This window comes from Capra hircus, chromosome 8 (genome assembly GCF_001704415.2).
Source record: "Capra hircus breed San Clemente chromosome 8, ASM170441v1, whole genome shotgun sequence".
NCBI lineage: Eukaryota > Metazoa > Chordata > Mammalia > Artiodactyla > Bovidae > Capra > Capra hircus.
In genome coordinates, this window is record NC_030815.1 from 53,991,808 (window position 1) to 54,014,867 (window position 23,060).

Below are 23,060 nucleotides of genomic sequence, written 5' to 3' on the forward strand. Positions count from 1 at the left end.
GATACAACCATATCTCACTTTCATTTGGATCAGTAAACGCTTTTTGTAATCCCCGAATGCCCTAAACCACCTACCTTTTGCACCGCCCTCTTCTCGAAGCCCCCGCCCCGATCCTCCGGCACGGTCCCCGCGGGAGGCGGGGCCTGCGTGCTGACGCACGGGGAGCGCGCTGACGTATTCGTGCACCCGCCTGCCCGCTTGAATCGCGATCGCGCGCCGCGGAGAGCGATGAGGCGGGCGCCAACGGCCGGTGCCGTGCGGCGGGAGTCAGCGCGGAAACACGGCATCTAGGGGGCTACCTAGCCGGGGCCTGGGGCTCTGAGTCTTCTGGCGGCTCCCCCGCTCCTGCTCACGCTGAGCGGCAGCAGCCGCCCGGCGGTGGGCGCCCAGGAGCCGGGTAGCGACCCGGGGCCCCGAGGCGGGGTGCGGGCATAGTGTCCGCAGCCTGTGTCCCCCGCAGCCGCGCTCGGGCCATGATCGACTCGGTGAAGCTGCGCCGCGATAGCGCGGCCGACTTCTTTTCGCGCTATGAGTACCTGTGCGCGCTGCAGGACTCGGTGCCGCTGCCCGCAGTGCGCGCCTGTCTGCGGGAGGGCGTGTTGGACTTCAACGCCGACCGCCTCCGCTGGGCCGACTGGACGCCGCTTCTGAGCACCCTCAAGAATGATAAAGATCTGCCCTTGATTTGCATCAAGAGCTTCTTCCAGCCGTGGCTTGGGGAAACAGGTTTGTAGTTCCGGCTTTCAGGGGCCCCCATCCCCGCTGCGAGGCGGAGTTTTAGATGGTGCAACGCGCAGCCTGGGTACTGGAAGGGTGCCCAGTGCCCCTTGTGTGTACAGGAGATGGGGCATGCGGCCTAGGACTCCTGCTGGCTCCGCGACCCCGGTCGAGTGCCTTAAGGATCGCTGTGTTCATCTGTTAACGTGGGCTTCACGTGTCTGTGGTTGTTGCAGGATTCACTTCTGTTAATGCAGTTTGGAGCGTTGTTAATTGTTCGACAGATGTTACCTGGTCTATTGAATAACTTTGCGTTGTACAGAACAAAGAGATTAGGAAACTGATATATCCCAGCTTCATTTCCTTTTGATTAAGACAGGACTCAGAAAAAAAAAAATAAGTTGTATCACATAGTGGAAAGAGCATAAATGTGAAGGCAGCTTAGGGTTTGAATTCCAGAGCTTATACTGTTTTGACCTGGGCAGGTTACTTTGCAACTGCAATCTCCACACTTGTAAAATGACATTAAAAACCACTTTTTCCATGGGTTCTTAGATTTAGGCAGGTTATGTGTGTAAAGTACCTTTGCACATGAAAGAGTTCAGTCATCTCCTGCCCTGGATGATCTCCCCTTCTACCAGGCAGCAGGTAGATACAAGCACTGTAGTCAGTACTCTGAAAGAGTGAGTTCTTGAGTTACAGAGCATAGGATTTTTTAAATTGAATTTTTTATTTTATATTGGCATATAATTGATTTACAGTGTTATTGTAGTTTCGAGTATACAGTAAAATGATCAGTTACACATACATATATGTATATCTCCATTCTTTCTCAGATTCTTTTCCCATACTGGTTATCAAGTAGAGTTTTCTGTGCTATACAGTAGGTTCTTGTTGGTTATCTATTTTAAATATAATAGTGTGGATAGGTTAATCTCAGGCTCCTAATTAATCCTTCCCCTCCACCTTTCCCCTGTGCAAAGCACAGAATCTTGGAAGAAAAGGTTCAGAGCAGGCTTCTGGAGGCAGTACCATCCTTTCTAAGGATATGTAGAAGCTTCTGGGGTGGCAGGAGGGAGCAGTTTGTGTTAGAGGTTGAGAAATATAAGAAAAAATGGCAAAACTAAGGTACCAGAGTGGAACTCAGGGTTTTGGAAAAAGATGAGAGTTGATACTGGAAATACTGTGGGGCCAGACAGAAAGGGGCTTTGTTTGTCCTGTCGGAAGGTTGGTTGTTTATCCTGAAGATTGTGGGAAACACTAAGAACAATGAGATGGACTTCTGATTTAGAAGTTCACTCTGACCTCCATGTGAAAGACAGTTAATTGGATGCAGATGAATTGAATCTAAGGGTCCAAATTAAGTTATAAATGGTTGGACTGGATTTTAGATATCAGTGATTCAGAATGAGTGGGACCTAGTGACCAGTTAGAAAAAGGAAGGCAGCAAGCTTGGGTGAAAAGCCACATCTTTCTGAGAGATACAGAGCACAGTAGGAAGGGAGTGGGGATGGGGAGAGGATGTTACTTCATCTTCACTGCTTTAGAGCCAACTGGTAAACAAGTCTGGGCCCAAGGTATAGATCTGGGTTTTGTGGAGGACAGGTGTTTGAAGGCATGAGGTTATGCGCAAAGAAGATCCAGTGAGTTGTAGTTCTGAGATGTTTTTTAAGTGGACACACCTGAGAATGTTTATGAATGAGAGAAAGTAGCCAGAAGAGGAGATGTGTGTAGATCTAGGAGAGGAAATGATTTTTTAAAAAAAACCTGAATGCTTATCATGTACCTGGCCCTTTTCTAGGATCTAGGGTTCACACCATCTGTTAACTCGTCTCCAAGGACTGCTGCTAAACTGCTAAGTAGCTTCAGTCGTGTCCAACTCTGTGCGACCCCAGAGATAGCAGCCCACCAGGCTCCCTCGTCCCTGGGATTCTCCAGGCAAAAACACTGGAGTGGGTTGCCATTTCCTTCTCCAATGCATGAAAGTGAAAAGTGAAAGTGAAGTCGCTCAGTCGTGTCTGACTCCTAGCGACCCCATGGACTGCAGCCTTCCAGGCTCCTCCGTCCATGGGATTTGCCAGACAAGAGTACTGGAGTGGGTTGCCATTGCCTTCTCCATGGACAGCTCAGCTCATCCCCTGGTGAAAGGAAGTCAGATTATTCTCTGCATCTCATTCAGGTGTAGGAACTGTTCCTTACCTCTGAAGGCACTTACTTACAGCTGAAAGGGACCTTAAAGGCCACTGTACTTAATTTTCCCTAATATTTTGCATTGAGTATAAGAAAAATATATGGCAGAAAGCATTCTCTTCATAGTTCCTTCACTGAACTTTCTTTATGTCTTGCATCCAGTGGGTCTAGCTTGTAGATTTTGGCCTCTTCCTAAACTTGCTTCTTTATCCATATTATTACATTTTGCCTGGACTATTGCAGAGGCACTTAGGTGGTTTTGCTACCCTTGGGCTTAGTTCCTCTAAGGTGATTTTGCTACCCTTGGGCTTAGTTCCTCTAAGTCCATCTGCCTACTCAGCTTGAGTGATGTTCTAAAATAAAAAGATATGTTTAAAACATTGCTTGCAATAACTTTCCCACACAGGATTATTGCATGTTAGTTGCGCAGCTTGTGTTTTGCACAGAAGGATGAAATCTGAACTGTGCTCTGCCAAGCCTCATGGGGCTCTTTGGCCCTGAGGAAGGTTTCTTTTTCTAATCATTCCCTTTATCTAATTGGTCCTTCAGCAACGGGGCTCCTTTTTCTAATCACTGGCGGCACCCTTATTGAGCCAGCGGTAGCCCCAGCACTCATGACCTATGGGATAAAAGCCATACTCTCTCCCAGACTTGCTTCAGCTAACATCTCTATCATTTTTATTTTTTTAATATTCAAATGTTCAGAGCAGTTTTATTTTCAGTAGCCCCAAAGTGGAAACAACTTTTGTCCCTCAGTAGGTTTATTGATAAATTGTAGCACGTCCTTACAACAAAATACCACCCAGCAATTAAAAGGAATGAGCTATGCAAAACAGCCTGAATAATTGTTGTTGTTCACTTGCTCAGTCATGTCCTACTCTTTACGACCCCATGAACTGCAGCTTGCCAGGCTTCCCTGTCCTCGCTATCTCCTGGAGTTCGCCCAAACTCCTGTCCATTGAGTCAGTGATGCCATCCAACCGTCTCATCCTCTGTCGTCCCCTTCTCCTCCTGCCTTCAATCTTTCCCAGCATCAGGGTCTTTTCCATGAGTTGGCTCTTCACATCAGATGGCCAAAGTATTGGAGTTTCAGCTTCAGCATCAGTCCTTCCAATGAATATTCAGAACTGATTTCCTTTAGGATTGACTGATTTGGCCTCCTTGCAGTCCAAGGGACTCTCAAGAGTCTTCTCCAAGACCCCCTTTCAAAAGCATTAATTCTTTGGTATTCAGCCTTCTTTATGGTCCAACTCTCACATCCATACATAAATACTGGAAAAACCATGGCTTTGACTAGACAGACCTTTGTCAGCAGAGTAATAATGTCTCTTCTTTTTAATACACTATCTAGGTTTGTCATAATTTTTCTTCCAAGGAGCAAGTATCTTTTAATTTCATGGCTGTTGTCATCATCCTAAGTGATTTTGGAGCCCAAGAAAATAAAGTCTGTCACTGTTTCCATTGTTTCCCTATTTATTTGCCATGAAGTGATGGGACCTGATGCCATTGAGTTTTAAGCCAGAATTTTCACTCTCCTCTTTCACCTTTATCAAGAGACTCTTTAGTTCCTCCTTGCTTTCTGCCATAGAGTAGTATCATCTGCATATCTGAGGTTATTGATATTTATCCCGGCAGTCTTGATTCCAGCTTGAGCTTCATCCATCCCAGCATTTAGGATGATGTAGTCTGTGTATAACTTAAATAAGCATGGTGACAACATACAACCTTGATGTATGCCTTTCCCAATTTTAAACCAGTTTATTGTTCCATGTCTAACTATTGCTTCTTGACCTGCATACAGGTTTTCTGAGTGAAACAAGACAGACCAGAAAAAACAAAAAGACTACATACTGTATCAGTTCAGTTCAGTTGCTCAGTTGTGTCCGACTCTTTGTGACCCCATGAATTGCAGCACGCCAGGCCTCTCTGTCCATCACCAACTCCCGGAGTTCACCCAAACTCATGTCCATCAAGTCGGTGATGCCATCCAGCCATCTCATCCTCTGTCGTCCCCTTCTCTTGCCCCCAATCCCTCCTAGCATCAGAGTCTTTTCCAATGAGTCAGCTCTTCGCATGAGGTGGCCAAAGTATTGGAGTTTCAGCTTTAGCATCATTCCTTCCAAAGAAATCCCAGGGCTGATCTCCTTCAGAATGGACTGGTTGGATCTCCTTGCAGTCCAAGGGACTCTCAAGAGTCTTCTCCAACACCACAGTTCAAAAGCATCAATTCTTCGGCGCTCAGCTTTCTTCACAGTCCAACTTTCACATCCATATATGACCACTGGAAAAACCATAGCCTTGACTAGACGGACCTTTGTTGGCAAAGTAATGTCTCTGCTTTTGAATATGCTATCTAAGTTGGTCATAACTTTCCTTCCAAGGAGTAAGCCTCTTTAATTTCATGGCTGCAGGAGCCCCCAAAAAACAAAGTCTGACACTGTTTAAATGCAGTACTTAGATGCAATATCAAAAACAACAGAATGATCTCTGTTCATTTCCAAGGCAAATATTCAATATCATAGGAATCTGAGTCTATGTCCCAACCAGTAACGCTGAAGAAGCTGGAGTTGAATGGTTCTCTGAAGGCCTACAAGACCTTTTAGAACTAATACCCAAAAAGCATGTCCTTTTCATTATAGGGGACTGGAATGCAAAAGTAGGAAGTCAAGAAACACCTGGGGTACAGGCAAATTTGGCCTTGAAATACGGAATGAAGCAGGGCAAAGGCTAATAGAGTTTTGCCAAGAGAACACACTGGTCATAGCACACACCCTCTTCCAACAACACAAGAGAAGACTCTACACATGGACATCACCAGAACACCGAAATCAGATTGATTTTATTCTTTGTAGCCAAAGATGGAGAAGCTCTATACAGTCAGCAAAAACAAGGCCGGGAGCTGACTGTGGCTCAGATCGTGAACTCCTTAGTGCCAAATTCAGAGTTAAATTGAAGAAAGTAGGGAAAAGCACTAGACCATTCAGGTATGACCTAAATCAAATCCCTTATGATTATACAGTGGAAGTGACAAATAGATTCAAGGGCCTAGATCTGATAGTTAGAGTGCCTGATGAACTATGGGTGGAGGTTGGTGACATTGTACAGGAGACAGGAATCAAGACCATCCCCATGGAAAAGAAATTCAAAAAAGCTAAATGGCTGTCTGGGGAGGCCTTACAAATAGCTGTGAAAAGAGAAGTGAAAAGCAAAGGAGAAAAGGAAAGATATAAGCATGTGAATGCAGAGTTCCAGAAAATAGCAAGGGGAGATAAGAAAGCCTTCCTCAGCGATCAATGCAAAGAAATAGAGGAAAACAGAATGGGAAAGACTAGAGATCTCTTCAAGAAAATTAGAGATACCAAGGGAACATTTCATGCAAAGATGGGCTCAATAAAGGACAGAAATGGTCTGGACCTAACAGAAGCAGAAGATGTTAAGAGGTGGCAAGAAAACACAGAATATACTGTACAGTTTCATCTGAAACTCCAGAAAAGCAGCCCAGTGGTGGCCTGAGCCTGGAATGGAGCGACAACATCTCTATTTTAATGTTTCTTCTCCCGCTTGTACCCCTGGCCTTTCATCATGCCCACCTGCAGTATTTACAGTGCCCAGCAGGTGTCAGGTTTGAATGTCTTCACAAGGGTGCTCCCTCAGCAGTTAATCCACCTCCCTGTCCATCTCTAAGTAGTTTCATCTTACTAGATTCAGCTTCAGGGTGATCATGAAGCCATTACTTAGATATAAGCTTTTGCTTCCATAGGAACCTCTGTACACATAGATTATGTTTCCTTATCTCATGTGATTGAAGTTTTGAGTTTACATATGTCCACCCTTAAAGAGGGTTTAAAGGGCAGGAGTCTTTTCTAATCCTTAGCCCAGAGTGGATGCTTTTTAGTGATGATAAAATGCATGGTTGAAGTCACTCATTTTACAATAATTTTGCTTTAGCTTCTGACAGAAATAAAGTTTACAGAAGTCGTGTTCCTGCGATAAGAAATAAAGATGTGACCTTCCAGTTGTGTAAAGCTCTTAAATGCTGTTTAAGTGCATCAGGTGCGCTAAGGAACCTGGAGCTAAACGGGCTAGTTCTGAGAGAGAGAGACTTAACGATGTTGACAAAGGTAAGCCTTCCGTGAGTCCTGCCAACATTTGATTGTTGCTTTGGGGGAAAACTAAACCAATAAAATTTTGAACTTTTTTTCCTCATTAAAGGGATTGAATAAATCGGCCACTCTGGTGCACCTGTCTCTTGCGAATTGTCCGATTGGAGATGGAGGTTTAGAAAGTGAGTGTCAGTCTTGAGTTTCTTCCCATCAGACTGGTCTTGTGATTCACTGCACACCGTGTTGATTCCTGTCTACCTTTTCTTGGTGCTGTCCCCGCCTGGATTGTTTCCAGTACCTGCTCATACCGTGGTCCGTTCTCATTTGTACCATGGAAGTCTGTCATGCTGGATACTCTGAGCACTGATTTTACTTCAGTTTGCGTTAAGCCCCAAACCACACTTTTTGTATTTTCTGTTTTTTGTGTTTGTTTATATTTTTGTGGTTTCTCTTTAAGAAATATTGTGGGAAGGGAAATAGCAAGATGTCAAGAGCAACAAAATATCTGTACCTTTAAATTGTTAGGACATCTATCTTCAGTAATAATTATAAGGCACTGAGGAATGTGTTAAAGTAGGAGATATATTCAAAGTACTGTAAGAGCATTTAAAAGGTGAGCAAGCTCAGTAGTGTTGGCAGGGGTGTATCATGGAGGTAATCACAAAGAAGGTGACTGTTGGGGTCCTGAAGCATTCATGGGTGTTCACTGTGCCCAGTACTGGCCTGGAGGGCTAAGGTGGGCTGCATTTCAATTTCAGGGAACAGAGTTTGAGATCGTCTATCTTATATTACGGTATTATATTGCATAGTATCTAATAAGATTCTGAGTTCATAGTTGACATTTAAATTGTTGATTGAAAATTGGGATATATCATTGGAAATAGAAGTAAGAGGCTTATGCTTTTTAGGTGTTTCTCTTTTTCTCATGTGTGTTAAAAGGTATATAATACTTAACTGAGTGGTTAGGAATAAAGTTTGCAGTATTCAGTGTATTCAGTTTTAGTATTTAAGTAGAATTAAACTATTGCTGTAAACTGGAACACTGTAGCACTTCATTGCTGACTTATTGTAGAATACACCTATTGGGGAAGATTGGCGACAGTGATTTTAAGAATCTCGCTATAAACCTCCAGTTGACTCAAGAAAAGCAAATAAGTCAAGTTTGACCAATATATAGGCTCTTCATCTTATTGTGTGTGTGGTTTTCTTTTGTTTTTGTTTTTTTTTCTTTTAGTTGTTTGTCAAGGTATAAAGAACTCTGTCACTCTTAAGACAATAAACTTCACGGGGTGTAATCTGACATGGCAGGGAGCAGATCACATGGCCAAGATCTTAAAGGTGATTTTATGTTTAAACTTTCATGAAAACATATGTGATTGCAGCACATTAATTTCTTGGTACAAATGGCAGTGATTTTTGTCTTTTGATACATGTGAGTGCAGCTTTAGTTTTGTTGAAAGAATATGACCAGTTTTCAGTTTGAGATTCTTCATTTAGTAAAGATAGTCCACTTAATCTTAGAAATAAGATATTTAATATATACTACATAATAATGTTTAAATACTTTTATGTCTTTTTAGTTATTGAAAACATTTACTGTAATACTGTGAAGAAACTGTCATTATAGTCTTCAAGACTTAAATAAGTGAAGTATTTATTAGCTGCTATAGTCTATAAACTAATAAAAATTACTACTTCAGAGCTCTCTAAATGTAGTTTTAAAAATACTGCCTTAACAACTTTATAATGGTTAGGCCTAAAATTTTTGAATAATTTGACATGAAGCCTTTTTAATACTTTGATGGTACAGATCAAGGATAGGTAAACTATGGCTGGGGGGCCAAATCCAGCCCATCCCCTGATTTTGTAAAGAAAGCTTTTTGGAACATAGCCACACCCATTGTTTGCATGGTAACTAAGGCTACTTTCACCTTATACGCATGGTGATAAGTAGTTGCCACAGAAACTGTATGGCCCACAAAGCTGAAAGTTTTTAAATTTAAATTATAAAACTTAAAAAATGCTTTGCACCTATACAGGGCAAATCCATTGATCCCTGGGATAGAAAATGGTGGTGAGCTTGTGTGCTGAAGCCAAATGTCCTAGGTTCAGATTTCGTCTTTCCCAGTTTCATAGCTGATGACCATGGGCAAATTGCTTAACCTCTGTGCTTTGTTATAAAGTTTAAATGAACTTATTTGGATAAATAGTGCCTGGCACATAATAAGTACTGTGTAGTTATTGTTAATAGAAAAATGACACTAATGATTTTTCTTTTAGAGTATCAGAGGAACTTTGAGTCTTGTTCAAGAATGTAATAAGATTTTTTTCTTTAAAGTCAATGTTCCTTGTTAACAAAATGTATTTTATGAATATAAAGAACTGAATGTCTTTAAGATAATGCTAGTGGTTAAATGTCAAATTCTCGGCCCATCAAGGCACATCAAACTGACTTTGCATAGTCCAGGCCTTTAAAGTTGGTGTATATACCTGAAGCAGTATGTAAGATCCATTTTGTAAATATAGTTTTTAAAGTAATACCTTAGAAGTTAGAAGACGATATTAGACCCCGTTTACTTCTGTATCATTTAAAAAATATCTGTGTCGTTTACAGTGTACACAAACTATATGTATAGAACTTCATGTATGTAACTTGTTAATAAATAAGATGCATGTTAAAATTTTTTCTTAGAGGGTGCCCAGTCAAGTATTTGGAGACTACTGGAGGACAGAATGATATAATTTAGAGCCTCAGCAATGACACAATTTAGAACTAATTCCCTGGGTTGGCAGATAAGGGAAATAAAATTCATAGACTGTACATGAATTGTCAAACTTTATATAGCTAATGAAAAAGTCATCCAGTGGCTAGAGTCTGATCACTGACAGACTTGAGTCTGGGTCACTGGATCCCTAAAGCAGAATTGACTGTTTAATTTCTCCTGTCATATGTGCTTGGCACGTGCATGTGTATAAATCTCTGACATAATAAGCTATACTCAGTAGGCATACGCTGTTTCTTCATTCAAGTGACTTACTTTCATCCCATTCAATCTGTGAAGTATCAGACCATCAGAAGGCATGAAGAAACCTGGGCTGAGAGTCTTCGTTACAGGAGACCTGATCTTGACTGCATGGCTGGTTTGAGGCGCATCACCCTGAACTGCAACACGCTCATTGGTGACCTTGGTGCAAGTGGTTTTGCAGAATCTCTTAGTGAGGATTTATGGCTTAGAGGTAAATTCTAAAATTGAATATGTTGAATTTTTCATACCAGATGTGCTTAGCTTTTGGCATAATACTGTTGCCATAGGATTTTTATTTTTTTAATTTCATTTTTTTTCAATAGCTTTTATTTTACTTTTAAACTTTCTCTGAGTTGCATATATTCTTTATGGAAAATAGAGAGTAACAGGAGAGCAGTTACCTGTAATCTTAATGCCCAGACATAATCACCATTCATTTTGGTGTATATATGTTCAGTCTTTTTTTTCTTTCTATAAATGTATTTATACACTTAGGTATTACAAAAATAGAATGTAGTATACTTGCTATTTCATATTCCAACTTTTTTCACTTAATGATGTACCATGTAGTATTCCATCATATTGATGTCCTGTAGTTTAATCAATTCTTTGCAATTAGATTTAGACAGTTTGCTTTTCCCTATCAGAAACAATGTGAACACATTGTATATACATCTCTGTGTCCATCAGGATTACTTCTGTAGAATAAGTTACTAAACGTGGAATGACTTAAGTGTGAGATATTTTTAAAACTTTGGGTACACATTGCCAAACTGCCATTCAGAAATGTGGTGCCAATTTGTAGCCTAACCCTTACAAACACTGGCTTACAGCACTTTTAAAAACTGTAAAACTACAAAAATGAAGACCTCTCCCTTTTTTGTGCGACTTTTTTCAGTTAATAAAGTATGAGCATCCTAACAAGTCAATAATTTACATCTATAGCATCATTTTTAGTGACTGTTCAGTGTTCGCTTATATAAATATGCCACAGTACACTTTGCTTATTCACTCTTGTATATAAGCTGTGTCCTGTTTTTCAGTTACAGTTCTCATACACATCCTGGCTTATATCTCTGATTATTTCTTTTGGTTAAATTCTTAGAGAGTTGATGAATCAAAAGGGCATACTGATTTTGAAAGCTTTTGTTACATGATGACTTAATCTGATAGGCAAATAATCACATTTTATTTTAGTTTGTATTCATTTGATTTACTAGTGAGATTTAGGGACTGTTTGTATTAATTTGGCTAGTTGGTTAATTATACCCTCCATCCATTTGTCTGTTGTAAGAGTTTGTAAGGATTGCATCATATCCTGTCAGATCCACGTCTGACCTTGCTCTTTCTGTGTGTCACGGGGTTTTGAAAGACTCCAGTTATTTTAATATAATAGTATATATGCTATGGTCAGTTGCTCAGTCATGTCTGACTCTTTGTGACCCCATGGACTGTAGTCCCTCAAGCTCCTCTGTCCATGGGATTTTCCTGGTAAGACTACTGAAGTGGGTTGAATTTCCTCCTCTAGGGGATCTTCCCAACCCAGGGACATACAGCACTTTAGAAAAAGACTGATGATAGTTTCCTTTCATTTAGTATTTTTTAATACCTCTGATGATAACCTTTGGTTTAAATAAATAGGTTGTTCAGCCCCAGAACTATTAGAATTCATGATCATTTGTCCTAGATTTTGTCTGACCTTTTACAGAAAGTGTTGTTGACCAACATTCTTTCATGATAGGTAATTAGCATGTATTTTCTATTCACACATTCTTTGAATTTGTTATTATTTGTGTCCTCTTAGACTTCTTTGTCTTTTTTATTCTAAAGCACTTATTATACTTTTTCTACTTTGTTCTCCCCTTTTAACCAGTTTCAAGACTGATTTGGAACTCAAGATCATGATCAATAGAATGCAGTGCAGTTTCTGAGCTTCACCAGTTTTTGCTTGTGAGATTTACAGTGCCACTACTGCCTTTGCTGGGCTTCCCTGATAGCTCATTTGGTAAAGAATTCACCTGCAGTGCAGGAGACCCTGGTTCAATTCCTGGGTCAGGAAGATCCACTGGAGAAGGGATAGGCTACCCACTCAAGTATTCTTGGGCTTCTCTTGTGGCTCAGCTGGTAAAGAATCCACCTGCACTGCAGGAGACCTGGGTTCAATCCCTGGGTTGGGAAGATCTCTTGGAGAAGGGAAAGGCTACCCACTCCAGGATGCTGGCCTGGAGAATTCCATAGGCTTATAGTCCATAGGGTCACAAAGAGTCGAACATGACTGAGCGACTTTAACTTCCACTTCCACTAGCCTTGCTCATTATGAGCTGAGATTCATTTTGTTTTGTTTTGTGCTCATAGGTTATATGCAATTTATTCTTCAGTTCTGTAATTATAAAATATGCTGGATGATTTATTGGTAACTAAATGCAGGGTAGTCATTGTACATCCAAGAAGAGGTTTTTAAATTGGATTTTGCATTATGTATGTGTGCATATATTTTTATGTTTTTTTCAGTACCCAAAATTACAAACCTGCTATGACTACTTTTATGCAGGACTTTTCCACATGTGGGAAAATGAGAATTGTCTATATGTTAATCTGTATAGAGTTAGCAAGTGACCTTTTTGTCTTTCACCAAAAGCACTTGACCTGCAGCAGTGTGGCCTCACCAATGAAGGAGCAAATGCTTTACTAAAAGCCCTTGAAACCAATAGAACTCTGGTCGTTCTGGATATAAGAAAAAATCCACTTGTTGGTATGTGGTCACTTTTTTTAAATTGATTAAAAAAAATAGCAAAACAAAAGCACTTTTTAATGTATTGACAATTTGAAAAACCTAATGTATTTAACTACACAGTTGACTCTTGGACAACTTGGGGTTACTGGTGCTAACCCCCACACAGTTGCAAATCTGGGTATAACTTTACAGTCAGTGGTTCTGCCTCTGTGGATTCAACCAACCTTGGATCGAATAGAATAGTAGTATATATTTATTGAAAAAAATCTGTGTAACTGGACCCACAAAGTTCAGACCTGTGTTGTTCAAGGTCAGCTTACTTTCCTAATGTTGCATTTCACTTATGTTTTTAGCAGATAATTTACTAATTAAAATGAATTATACTTGTAAATCATTCTTGCCTCTACTCTGAAGATGAACCTAGATAATCTTGCTTCTGCCAAGCGCCTTATTTTCTTCTTGTGCAATTCTTGGAACGAGTGCTTTATTCCTTTGTCAGTTTAACAAGTAGAATTTTTTAATACCTTTTGTGTACCAGATATCGGTTTCGGCACTAAACCAGAGATAAAGCACTGAACCAGACAGACAAGGTCTTGCCCTCCTGGAGCTTACATTCTACTGAAGGAGTTCAGGTAGAAATGAGTAAACAGATGAGGAGTGTAGTTTTAGTTCAGTTCAGTTCAGTCACTCAGTCGTGTCTGACTCTTTGCAGCCTCATGAATCGCAGCACGCCAGGCCTCCCTGTCTATTACCAACCCCCGGAGCTCACTCAGACTTGTGTCCATCGAGTCAGTGGTGCCATCCAGACATCTCATCCTCGGTCGTCCCCTTCTCCTCCTGCCCCAGATCCCTCCCAGAAGTAAAAAAATATCTTAATGTAAAGGGAGTGAGGAGGGCAGGTAGGCCTACATTGAATATGCTTTCTAGGGGACAACTTTACCAGAGAAGTAATGTTTGAGTGGAGACCTGAATGAAGAGAGGAGCAAGCCGTGGAAGATCTGGGGGAAGCACATTCCAGGACAAGGGGACAATGAGGATGCAAGCATGTAGGTGGGTGGAATATTTAAGGAAAAGCAAGGAGGCCAACATAGCCAGAGCACTGAGTGAGGAAGAGCGTGGTATGCCATGAGGTCAAGGAGCTAGCCAGGGCCTGATCTTGTAAAGTCATGAAGGCCAGAGTAAAGACATCAGTTCAGTTCAGTTCAGTTGCTCAGTCGTGTCTGACTCTTTGCGACCCCATGAATCGCAGCACGCCAGGCCTCCCTGTCCATCACCATCTCCTGGAGTTCACTCAGACTCACGTCCATTGAGTCAATGATGCCATCTAGCCATCTCATCCTCTGTCGTCCCCTTCTCCTCCTGCCCCCAATCCCTCCCAGCATCAGAGTCTTTTCCAGTCAGTCAACTCTTCACATGAGGTGGCCAAAGTACTGGAGTTTCAGCTTCAGCATCATTCCTTCCAAAGAACACCCAGGGCTGATCTCCTTTAGAATGGACTGGTTGGATCTCCTTGCAGTCCAAGGGACTCTCAAGAGTCTTCTCCAACACCACAGTTCAAAAGCATCAATTCTTTGGCGCTCAGCCTTCTTCACAGTCCAACTCTCACATCCATACATGACTGCAAAAACCATAGCCTTGACTAGACGGACCTTTGTTGGCAAAGTAATGTCTCTGCTTTTGAATATGCCATCTAGGTTGGTCATAACTTTCCTTCCAAGGAGTAAGCATCTTTTAATTTCATGGCTGCAATCACCATCTGCAGTGATTTTGGAGCCCCCAAAGATAAAGTCTGACACTGTTTCCACTGTTTCCCCATCTATTTCCCATGAAGTGATGGGACCAGATGAATTATTCTAAAAGAGTAGAGGGTTTTGAATTGGAGAAAGTCGTGATCTAAATAATGTCTCAATAAGATGACCCTGGCATAGCGAATAGACATGGGGGGCTGGGGCAAAGAAGAGAAACAGGGAGACCAGTTAGGAGACTGTCTCAGTGATCCAAATGAAAGATGTTTATGGCTTTGCTTAGCTTGGAAGTTTGGAGCAAGTGAAAAGCGATTGCATTCAGATTGTATTTTGAGGGTGTAGCTAACAAGACTTGCAGATGGATTAGATGTGGGGTTGAAGGAAGTATTAACAGAGAGTCAAGTCCTTGATGATTATGTGCGCAACTGAGTGGTACCACTTAGAAGGGGGCTGATGGGAGGAGCAGCTTTTGAGGGAATGTCGAGACTTTGGTTTGATATTTTAGATACCTTTGAGGTATCTGAGTGTTTGGACAGTTCTCAGACTCTGCTTTCTATCCAAAGGTACCCAGTGCCACTTTAGATGTGAAGTGTTTAAATTTGACCTTTGCTGCTACCCAAATAGTAGCCACTGGGGTCAGTCTGCAAGATGGCATGTTAGGTTTTTGAGTAAGAAATTAGAATATACAAAGGGAGAAATAGGTATATATTATATAATGTAGATTTCATATTTAATTTTATGGGAAAAGCAGTAATTGGCTTTTGTTTTTAAATGGAAATAGCCACTCATTGGGAAATAAATACTCTCATTTCAATTTATTTTACTTTAGATCATTCTGTGATGAAAGCCATTATCAAAAAAGTTCTCCAGAATGGAAGAAGTGCCAAGTCAGAGGTATAACATGTTTTAGTCTTCTAGAAAGAATTTCACTTTAATGTCTTTCTTTCTTAAAAAAAAAAAAAAAAAAATTATAAGGATACTTTTGGCCATCTTAAACTAAAGTTTTTAGTCAAATCAAATGGCTCTTCTGTTTTTGAAAATATTGTGTAATTCTTTAATTCAGGTTCCCAGAAATGCTGTCAGAAACCTTTTTATTAACTTAAAATATTTTAATTTCCAATTAAGATCAAACCTTCATAAATTACCGTAACTTAAATGGCATATTTTTTATTTCTTTCTCAGTACCAATGGATAACTTCTCCATCGGTGAAGGAACCAGTGAAGGAACCATCCAAAGCTGCTAGACAGAAAAAGAGAACCATAATTTTGGGAAGCAGTCACAAAGGAAAAGCTACTATTAGAATTGGTAACTTTTTTTTTAATGCTACTGCTGCTAAGTCACTTCAGTCGTGTCTGACTCTGTGTGACCCCACAGACGGCAGCCCACCAAGCTCCCTGGTCCCTGGGATTCTCCAGGCAGGAACACTGGAGTGGGTTGCCATTTCCTTCTCCAATGCATGAAAGTGAAAAGTAAAAGTGAAGTCACTCGGTCGTGCCCGACTCTTAGCGACTCCATGGGATTTTCCAGGCAAGAGTACTGGAGCAGGGTGCCAGTGCCTTCTCTGTTTTTAATGCTGCTAGAAATTATAGCCCTTATGTTTTCCAATGTGCTGAAATTAAAACAGCCAGTATTAACCACACAGATATTATTAATAGACTATAATTGCCTTGATATGTATTATGAGAATTTATAGAATACAGAAATTATAAATGAATTTAAAGAGATGTTAATATTAACCAACTTCTGTGTTGACATTTCATAAAAGGTTTGTTATTTTGCCAAAATATTTCCTGGTTGGTGATTACTTCTAATATTTTCCAATTGAAATTTATGAAAAATTGGAAATAACCTGAAATAAGCTATTATAAACATCTTCAGAAATATAACTTCTTTTTTTTTCTACTAAAAGATGTATGATTTTGATTTCCCATTAATCAGCTTGCTTAGAGAATAATGTATTAAATAGAAGTTATCCAAAGTGTTTATTAAAAATAGCTTATGACTTGTCTGCCAATTGTTACTTTAAGACAGTGATAGTTTAGTAATCAATCAAATGGTCTATAAAAAGAAATTAAGATTTTTATATCACACTAATCATATACTATTATTAAAAGTTTATATCATATATAAAGCATTCTTAAAATAGCTAATTTGACTTGCTATAATATTAGAAATAGAAATATAGGTAAATAAAACATGTATATATAAAACATGTTAGAAATTCTGTAATATTAGTATGTGGTGGTATAGAATAGGGCATCATGGAATGAGAATAAAACAGATTTTTTAAATTTAGCATGATTAAACAAAGTGGAAATGTAACTGATGCTTGCAAGCTCACTGAGCTATTTTAAGAGTAATTTTATTTTATTTCTTGGGCTTTTTTTTTTCTTTTGTATTTGCTTCAGTTATTTGGAGACATAGAGGTAAGCCAAATCAATGTCTGGCTATCTAGGTAGATCCAGGTGAGTATAGGAGTTAAATAGCTGTGTGAATTGTGTCACATCTACAACGTAATTATGTGTGCCTTAAGAAGATGGGAACTTTTATTGGAAATGTTTGTATCTCCTAACGAGACAAATGTAATTTTTAAAATTTTAATTACAAATATATTTGCATTACTTTCTGCAAGTAAAGGTATACACATACAAACCACATGCATATAGACTTTTTTCCTTGAATAATTAAGTTAAAAAACAAAATAACACAAAATGAACTGAGCACCTCTGTATTTTGAGGCATGTAAATTTATCCAAAGAAATCACACAGGATCATGTGGTGGTTATCAGTAAGCTACACTATATGAAAATTTGTCCTGTATCACCACATACACTCTATTTTACATGCATCCTAATGCTGCTAAAGTACAGTAGGTTTGAAGAATAAATACAGTCATTTTAACTATGATGTTTGTTTTCAGTAATGTTCAAATTAAACATTTAAATGTGAATTTTTTTGTTCTAAAGAAAATATTAGCTTGTAAGTCTCTTTTTTGCTACTAAATATTTCTTATAAAAATACTTGACTCTTTAGTACTAAAGTGTAGGGTAAGTCTCCGCATTTCACTCCTTCATCCAGTGGGTTTCACTTTTTGTGTGTTTTCTATATGAAATCAAATGAACAGTGAAGGTCAACAGACTTATAGGAGGGTAACTATAAGTTACCCTACTCATCTACCACCTGGCAACTTGTATACAGTGATAACTTTTATTTGTTTTTACATAGAAAAGTTAATCATAAAATGAAATTTTGGTCTAATCACAAAGATTCTATTTGGCAGAAGTCATGGGTGTATTTATGTTTCTCTATTCTTGGGATTCAGAAATGCCAAAGGTGTTCTAAGATTCAGATTGAGTGTCTCTGCATAACACATAAAATGTATCATTCTTTGCGATTTTTTGCATGTTCTGCATACCTCAGTACTTTTGTTTTAGTTAAAATAACTTGTTACTGTAGCGGACTTACATTTTTAAAAAGGGCTGGCCTATGTAAAACATTTTTACAAAACTTTCCTGTTTTTAATGGCCTTGACATCATTGTAAAGTGCCTGTTTTATTCCTTGCAGTGTGTACGCATGTGATAGTTGCTCTGTAGGCTTTTAGTGCATTTGATTCCTTCTTTTCATGATTCCTCAAACATAGGATTGGCCACAAAGAAACCTGTAAGTAACGGAAACAAACACTCCACTGGTAAAGATTCTTATGCTCCTGAACCTCTGCCGCCTGGTGTGTCTGGTTTCCTGCCATGGCGTACTGCAGAACGTGCAAAAAGAAACAGGTAGAGCATTTTCATCCCCTGTCTTTTAGTCATTTAGAATTCTTTATTTTGGAGCTTCTATTATGTGGGAGGTCTCTGGTGGTTTCAATAGAGAAAGAAAGATAACTCGCACATGGATTCTGCCTAATGAGTCCTCTAAGAAAGAAAAACAAAAAAATAATTGGGAGTTTGAAGTTTTCCTCAAGTGTCGCAACAGAGGTAACCCCATGGGAGTCCTGAGGAGACAAAAATTCTCTCCAGTTGTGCAGATGAGAAAAGTTTCAGCAAGGGCAGATGTAGTTGAGTCAAGCCCCACAGTACAGAAGTAAACATTTGGATCTGTAGGAATGGGAAAAAAGACATTCTAGGCATGGGAATAGTTTAATGCAGAATGGATGAGAAATATGGATTAAAACTAATCTAAATCAACCAGCTTAATTCAGTAAATCAGATTTAGTTTGCCAAACTAGACTTAACTAGCTTTAGCTGATTACTTATCCAGGGGATAAGTTCATAGTGATTTTGTCATAGAGCTGTGAGTAAAATTTTTCAACTATAGCTCTAGGCTTGCTAGATGAAATAAATTGCTCTAGGTTATTTTCAAGTGACTTATTTGGTAATATTCATGAAATTAGAATGATGCTAGTGGTAAAGAATCCACCTGGCAACGCAGGAGATGCAGGAAACGTGGGTTTGGTCCCTGAGTTGGGTAGATCCCCTGGAGGAGGAAATGGCAACCCATTCCAGTATTCATGCCTGAAAAATCCCATGGACAGAGGAGCTTGGTGGACTAGAGGCCGTAGGATTACAGCGAGTCAGACAGAACTGAGCATCTGAGCACATTGATGAAATTCGGTGTTAACAATTGCTTAAGAAAACATAGAGAATTGATTTTAAATAGTACTTGAAGTAATTAATTACTGTGTAAAGTACCTGTTCAGTTGCTCACATTTAGTTGGTATTTATAATCCCCATTGGACAACTGACTACTTTTGCAAATGGTAACATAGATTCTTAAAGCATAAACTATAATACTGAATTCCCAGTCTTTGCACTCTAGTTTAAGAGCTTTGTGTTTTCATATCTTCTTCTTAAGACTCTTATTAATCTCAGGCCCATCCTCATCACAAGGAGTTGTAAATTAGAGAACGATTCATACCACCAGTTAAGAAGCTAGACTGAAATCTCAACCACCCTGAACATAGGAACCAAAGGTGCCTCTCAGCAGTTCAGAGAGTTGTCACAAAGTGGGTCTACTAAATTGTGTTCACTTTTTTTCATAGCAGAGGCCTTCCAGGTCCTTGTTTTGAGCTGGCTTATTTTTATATGCAGTTCTATGTGGATATTGTTCATGATACTAAAAACTTATATTAAATGCAATTAACTGGTGATATGTGTACATCAAGATATAACTTCATTTTGTTAATATCTTTTTAGGGGTTTTCCATTAATCAAAGCTCGTGATGTGTGTAATCAGTTGCAGGTATGTGGTTATTATATTTATTGTATACAGGGGGTTGAATTGGAAAGGGTGGGAGATCATACTCTTTGCTTTTTAAACTGAACAGAGCCTTACAAAAAACAGTTCCTTCTCTGAAATAAACCCATTTAAAACCTGTCTCGTCATTCTCCCATTGCCTCTGTGTAGTTATATGGATATGGCACACTGGGAGCCTTGTGGTTATGTCTGTAAACAAGAAAATGGGTTCTCCAGTCCCCAAGTCAGGGGTTACCCAGTAGAATGAACTTGATTGCCATTTCTAACCCCTAATGTGGAGCTGTCATACCCAATAGTGTTCATGTGTTTTCAGAAAATGTTGTTTGGGGGCTGTCTGTACAAGTTCCTGATTTTCAAGCCAATATGAAGCGACATATCCCAAACCTCTGCTCTCTGAGCGTTCCTTCTTTCTCACCAAGGCTGCACACTTGTCATCTTTTACAGCCTCATGGCCTTGGAGCAAGCTAATCCTGCCAGTGGTCTTAGGAGACTGTAGTTGCTCTGCTGAAATTAAAAGAAGAGCACCTTGGGTGTCAGTCCTGCCCCTGGATGTCTGGTAGAGGGGTGCATGCCTCATTCTACCATTGGGAGTTCCTCTCCTGCAGGGCTTGTCAGAATGATACCCTAGGGAGTTGTCTTCTGCACAGTTATATAAAACTAACACACATCCTTTTGACCTAAAGACTTTTATGGGGTTGTGACCAGGTCAGTTTTTAAATGGAAGTGTCTTATTGAGCAACATTCCAGTGGCAGTGAAGCTCAGTAGGAGAATTGAATTATAATTACACTAATTTTGGCTTAAGGATGATGAGAAAATGAAAGTTTTGATAGGTCAGTTTTAATTGTGTATGTATATGTGGCTGCTGCTGCTGCTGCTGCTGCTGCTGCTGCTGCTACTGCTACTGCTACTGCTACTGCTACTGCTACTGCTAAATTGCGTCAGTCGTGTCCGACTCTGTGCAACCCCATAGATGGCAGCCCACCAGGCTCCTCCATCCCTGGGATTCTCCAGGCAAGAACACTGGAGTGGGTTGCCATTTCCTTTTCCAATGCATGAAAGTGAAAAGTGAAAGTGAAGTCGCTCAGTCGTATCCAACTCTTAGCGACCCCATGGACTGTAGCCTACCAGGCTCCTCCGTCCATGGGATTCTCCAGGCAAAAGTACTGGAGTGACTAATTTTAAAAATTCTGTATATTATTCAGTTTAGATATGTTGACTTTCTAATTATTCTTCTGATTCTTTACCAGTCCCCTTACTGATGAATTGTCCTCCTAAAAACTACCTTTTCTTCCAGACTATTTGTGTCTGATGGTGAAGAATAAATTTCTAGTTTGCAGTATAAAGATGATCTGAGAAAAAATGTTTACCCTGGCTCCTTACTTGTCTTCTATGAAAGAAACTTAATAAAATAATACGGACAATTCCAAATACTAATCCTAACCATGTACACCAGAGGTCTGTACAGTAACATAGCAAAAATAAGTTACTGTAATTTTACTTTGTTATTGCTTGTTTTCGGAGAAGGCAATGGCACTCCACTCCAGTACTCTTGCCTGGAAAATCCCATGGACAGAGGAGCCTGGTAGGCTGTAGTCCATGCTAAGGGTCGGACACGACTGAGCGACTTCCCTTTCACTTTTCACTTTCATGCACTGGAGAAGGAAATGGCAACCCACTCCAGTGTTCTTGCCTGGAGAATCCCAGGGATGGAGGAGCCTGGTGGGCTGCCGTCTGTGGGGTCGCACAGAGTCGGACACGGCTGAAGTGACTTAGCAGCATTGCTTGTTTTAGACTAAGGAGCAATGGGAGACATTTACAGATAATAACTTGATACCTCAGATCACTTGTGTTAAATGTCCTTTAATATTTGGATATTTGGTATCTTGTTCATGTTGTCTTCTATACAATTTTGTCTTCTTTTTTTAAAGCAATCAGATTTTCCTGTGACTGTGACCATAGAGAGTCCTTCCTCATCAGAAATCGAAGAGGTCGATGATTCCTCAGAAAGTGTTCAGGAAGAGCCAGAGAAAATCAGTTTGAAACAGGAAGCATTGCAGGTATAAAGTTATCACTTTAAAGATACAGAGAAGATTATTTTTCAAACAGATTAGTTGCGTCTGACTGCAATACTTGACAACTTGTGTGGGAGCTTTCTGTTTTCCCCTACTGTCCGCCTTGTATCCCCTTGAGCTTAGCTTAGACCAAGGTGAATGGTGGACTAGTTACATATTTGCTTTTCTTTAGAACCTTAATATTAGATACAGGGAGAATCTTTAAGGTAAACTTGAAGGAATTGAGTTCTAAATAAATGTAGTCAGCTGATTCAGTGCCCTTGTTTTACAGATGAGAAAATTGACAGTTCTTTTTATAGGAGGGGTGTATGACCTCATTTTTAATGAAAAGTTAAAAAATGGTTCAGTATTGATATTCTTCTTTCCTAAAAATAGCAAGAAGCTCCATTATATTGCCTAATAAACCTGACATCTAATGTCATTCCATACTTCTCTTTGTATGGACAGAAAAGAAAAATTGATCTTCATAAGAAATTTTTACTCTTCAAAATAATATATTAATTTTATTTCAATTTAAATGCAGAGCTGATAATTTGTAGTAAATAAGGGAAACACATTTGAGGGCACCTTGTTATTGTGCTAAAAAGTCTGTGTTTAATTTTTTTTAATTACTTAGTATGATTTTCTTTTAGTATGAAATCTTGATAAATTTTGAACTAGCCCATTGTTAAAGGACAACAGAAATTAGTTTGATTTTTAAAAGAAAAAGTTAAGATTTTAATTCTTTAGTTAATATTAGTGATAATATAGAGAAATTTTATTATGAAATATTACAGTAGGAGGAATCTGTAGTTTATGTAGAATTACCCCCTTTTCATCTTATAAACGAGCACCTAAAATTTGTAGCGCATCAGTGGTTTACCGGTAAGTTGTAGAGTAAGACAGGACCCTAGGGCATCTAACCCACGTTCGTTGTCATTTTAGATGTGTTGTGTTCGTTTCCTTCACCAGTAGGTTGGGATATTGTATTGATATTTCTAAAAGCAGTTGTAGACATTGGGGAAGACCAAGAAGTTTTGTAAACTGTGACTACAGAATAGATTCAGGATGCTCTGAGAACCCTTTCAGCTCTTCTTTAACAAGACATTAAAATGATGGTATCAAAGTGTTTAAATATATAAACCCACAACAATCAAGAGATTTCAGAATATCTTTGAAAGACAGGAGATAAGTGGAAGAGTGTGAAACTGAAGCAGTAGAACAAGGAACCATCACCT

At 39.5% G+C, this 23,060-nt stretch overlaps 1 protein-coding gene across 2 annotated transcripts in view; it reads left to right on the top strand.

Annotated features, from left to right (window-relative positions):
* Positions 232-23,060, top strand: part of CEP78 (centrosomal protein 78) — a 37,610-nt gene continuing 14,781 nt past the window's right edge. For both annotated transcript variants that reach the window (XM_013966000.2, XM_005683801.3), the window contains exons 1-11: positions 232-726; positions 6,856-7,028; positions 7,120-7,192; positions 8,245-8,348; positions 10,073-10,247; positions 12,675-12,788; positions 15,345-15,409; positions 15,698-15,821; positions 18,158-18,293; positions 19,710-19,755; positions 21,700-21,828. In XM_013966000.2, coding sequence (XP_013821454.2) covers positions 474-726; positions 6,856-7,028; positions 7,120-7,192; positions 8,245-8,348; positions 10,073-10,247; positions 12,675-12,788; positions 15,345-15,409; positions 15,698-15,821; positions 18,158-18,293; positions 19,710-19,755; positions 21,700-21,828 — 1,392 coding nt within the window. In that variant the 5' untranslated portion in view covers positions 232-473. The remainder of the gene's footprint in view (positions 727-6,855; positions 7,029-7,119; positions 7,193-8,244; positions 8,349-10,072; positions 10,248-12,674; positions 12,789-15,344; positions 15,410-15,697; positions 15,822-18,157; positions 18,294-19,709; positions 19,756-21,699; positions 21,829-23,060) is intronic.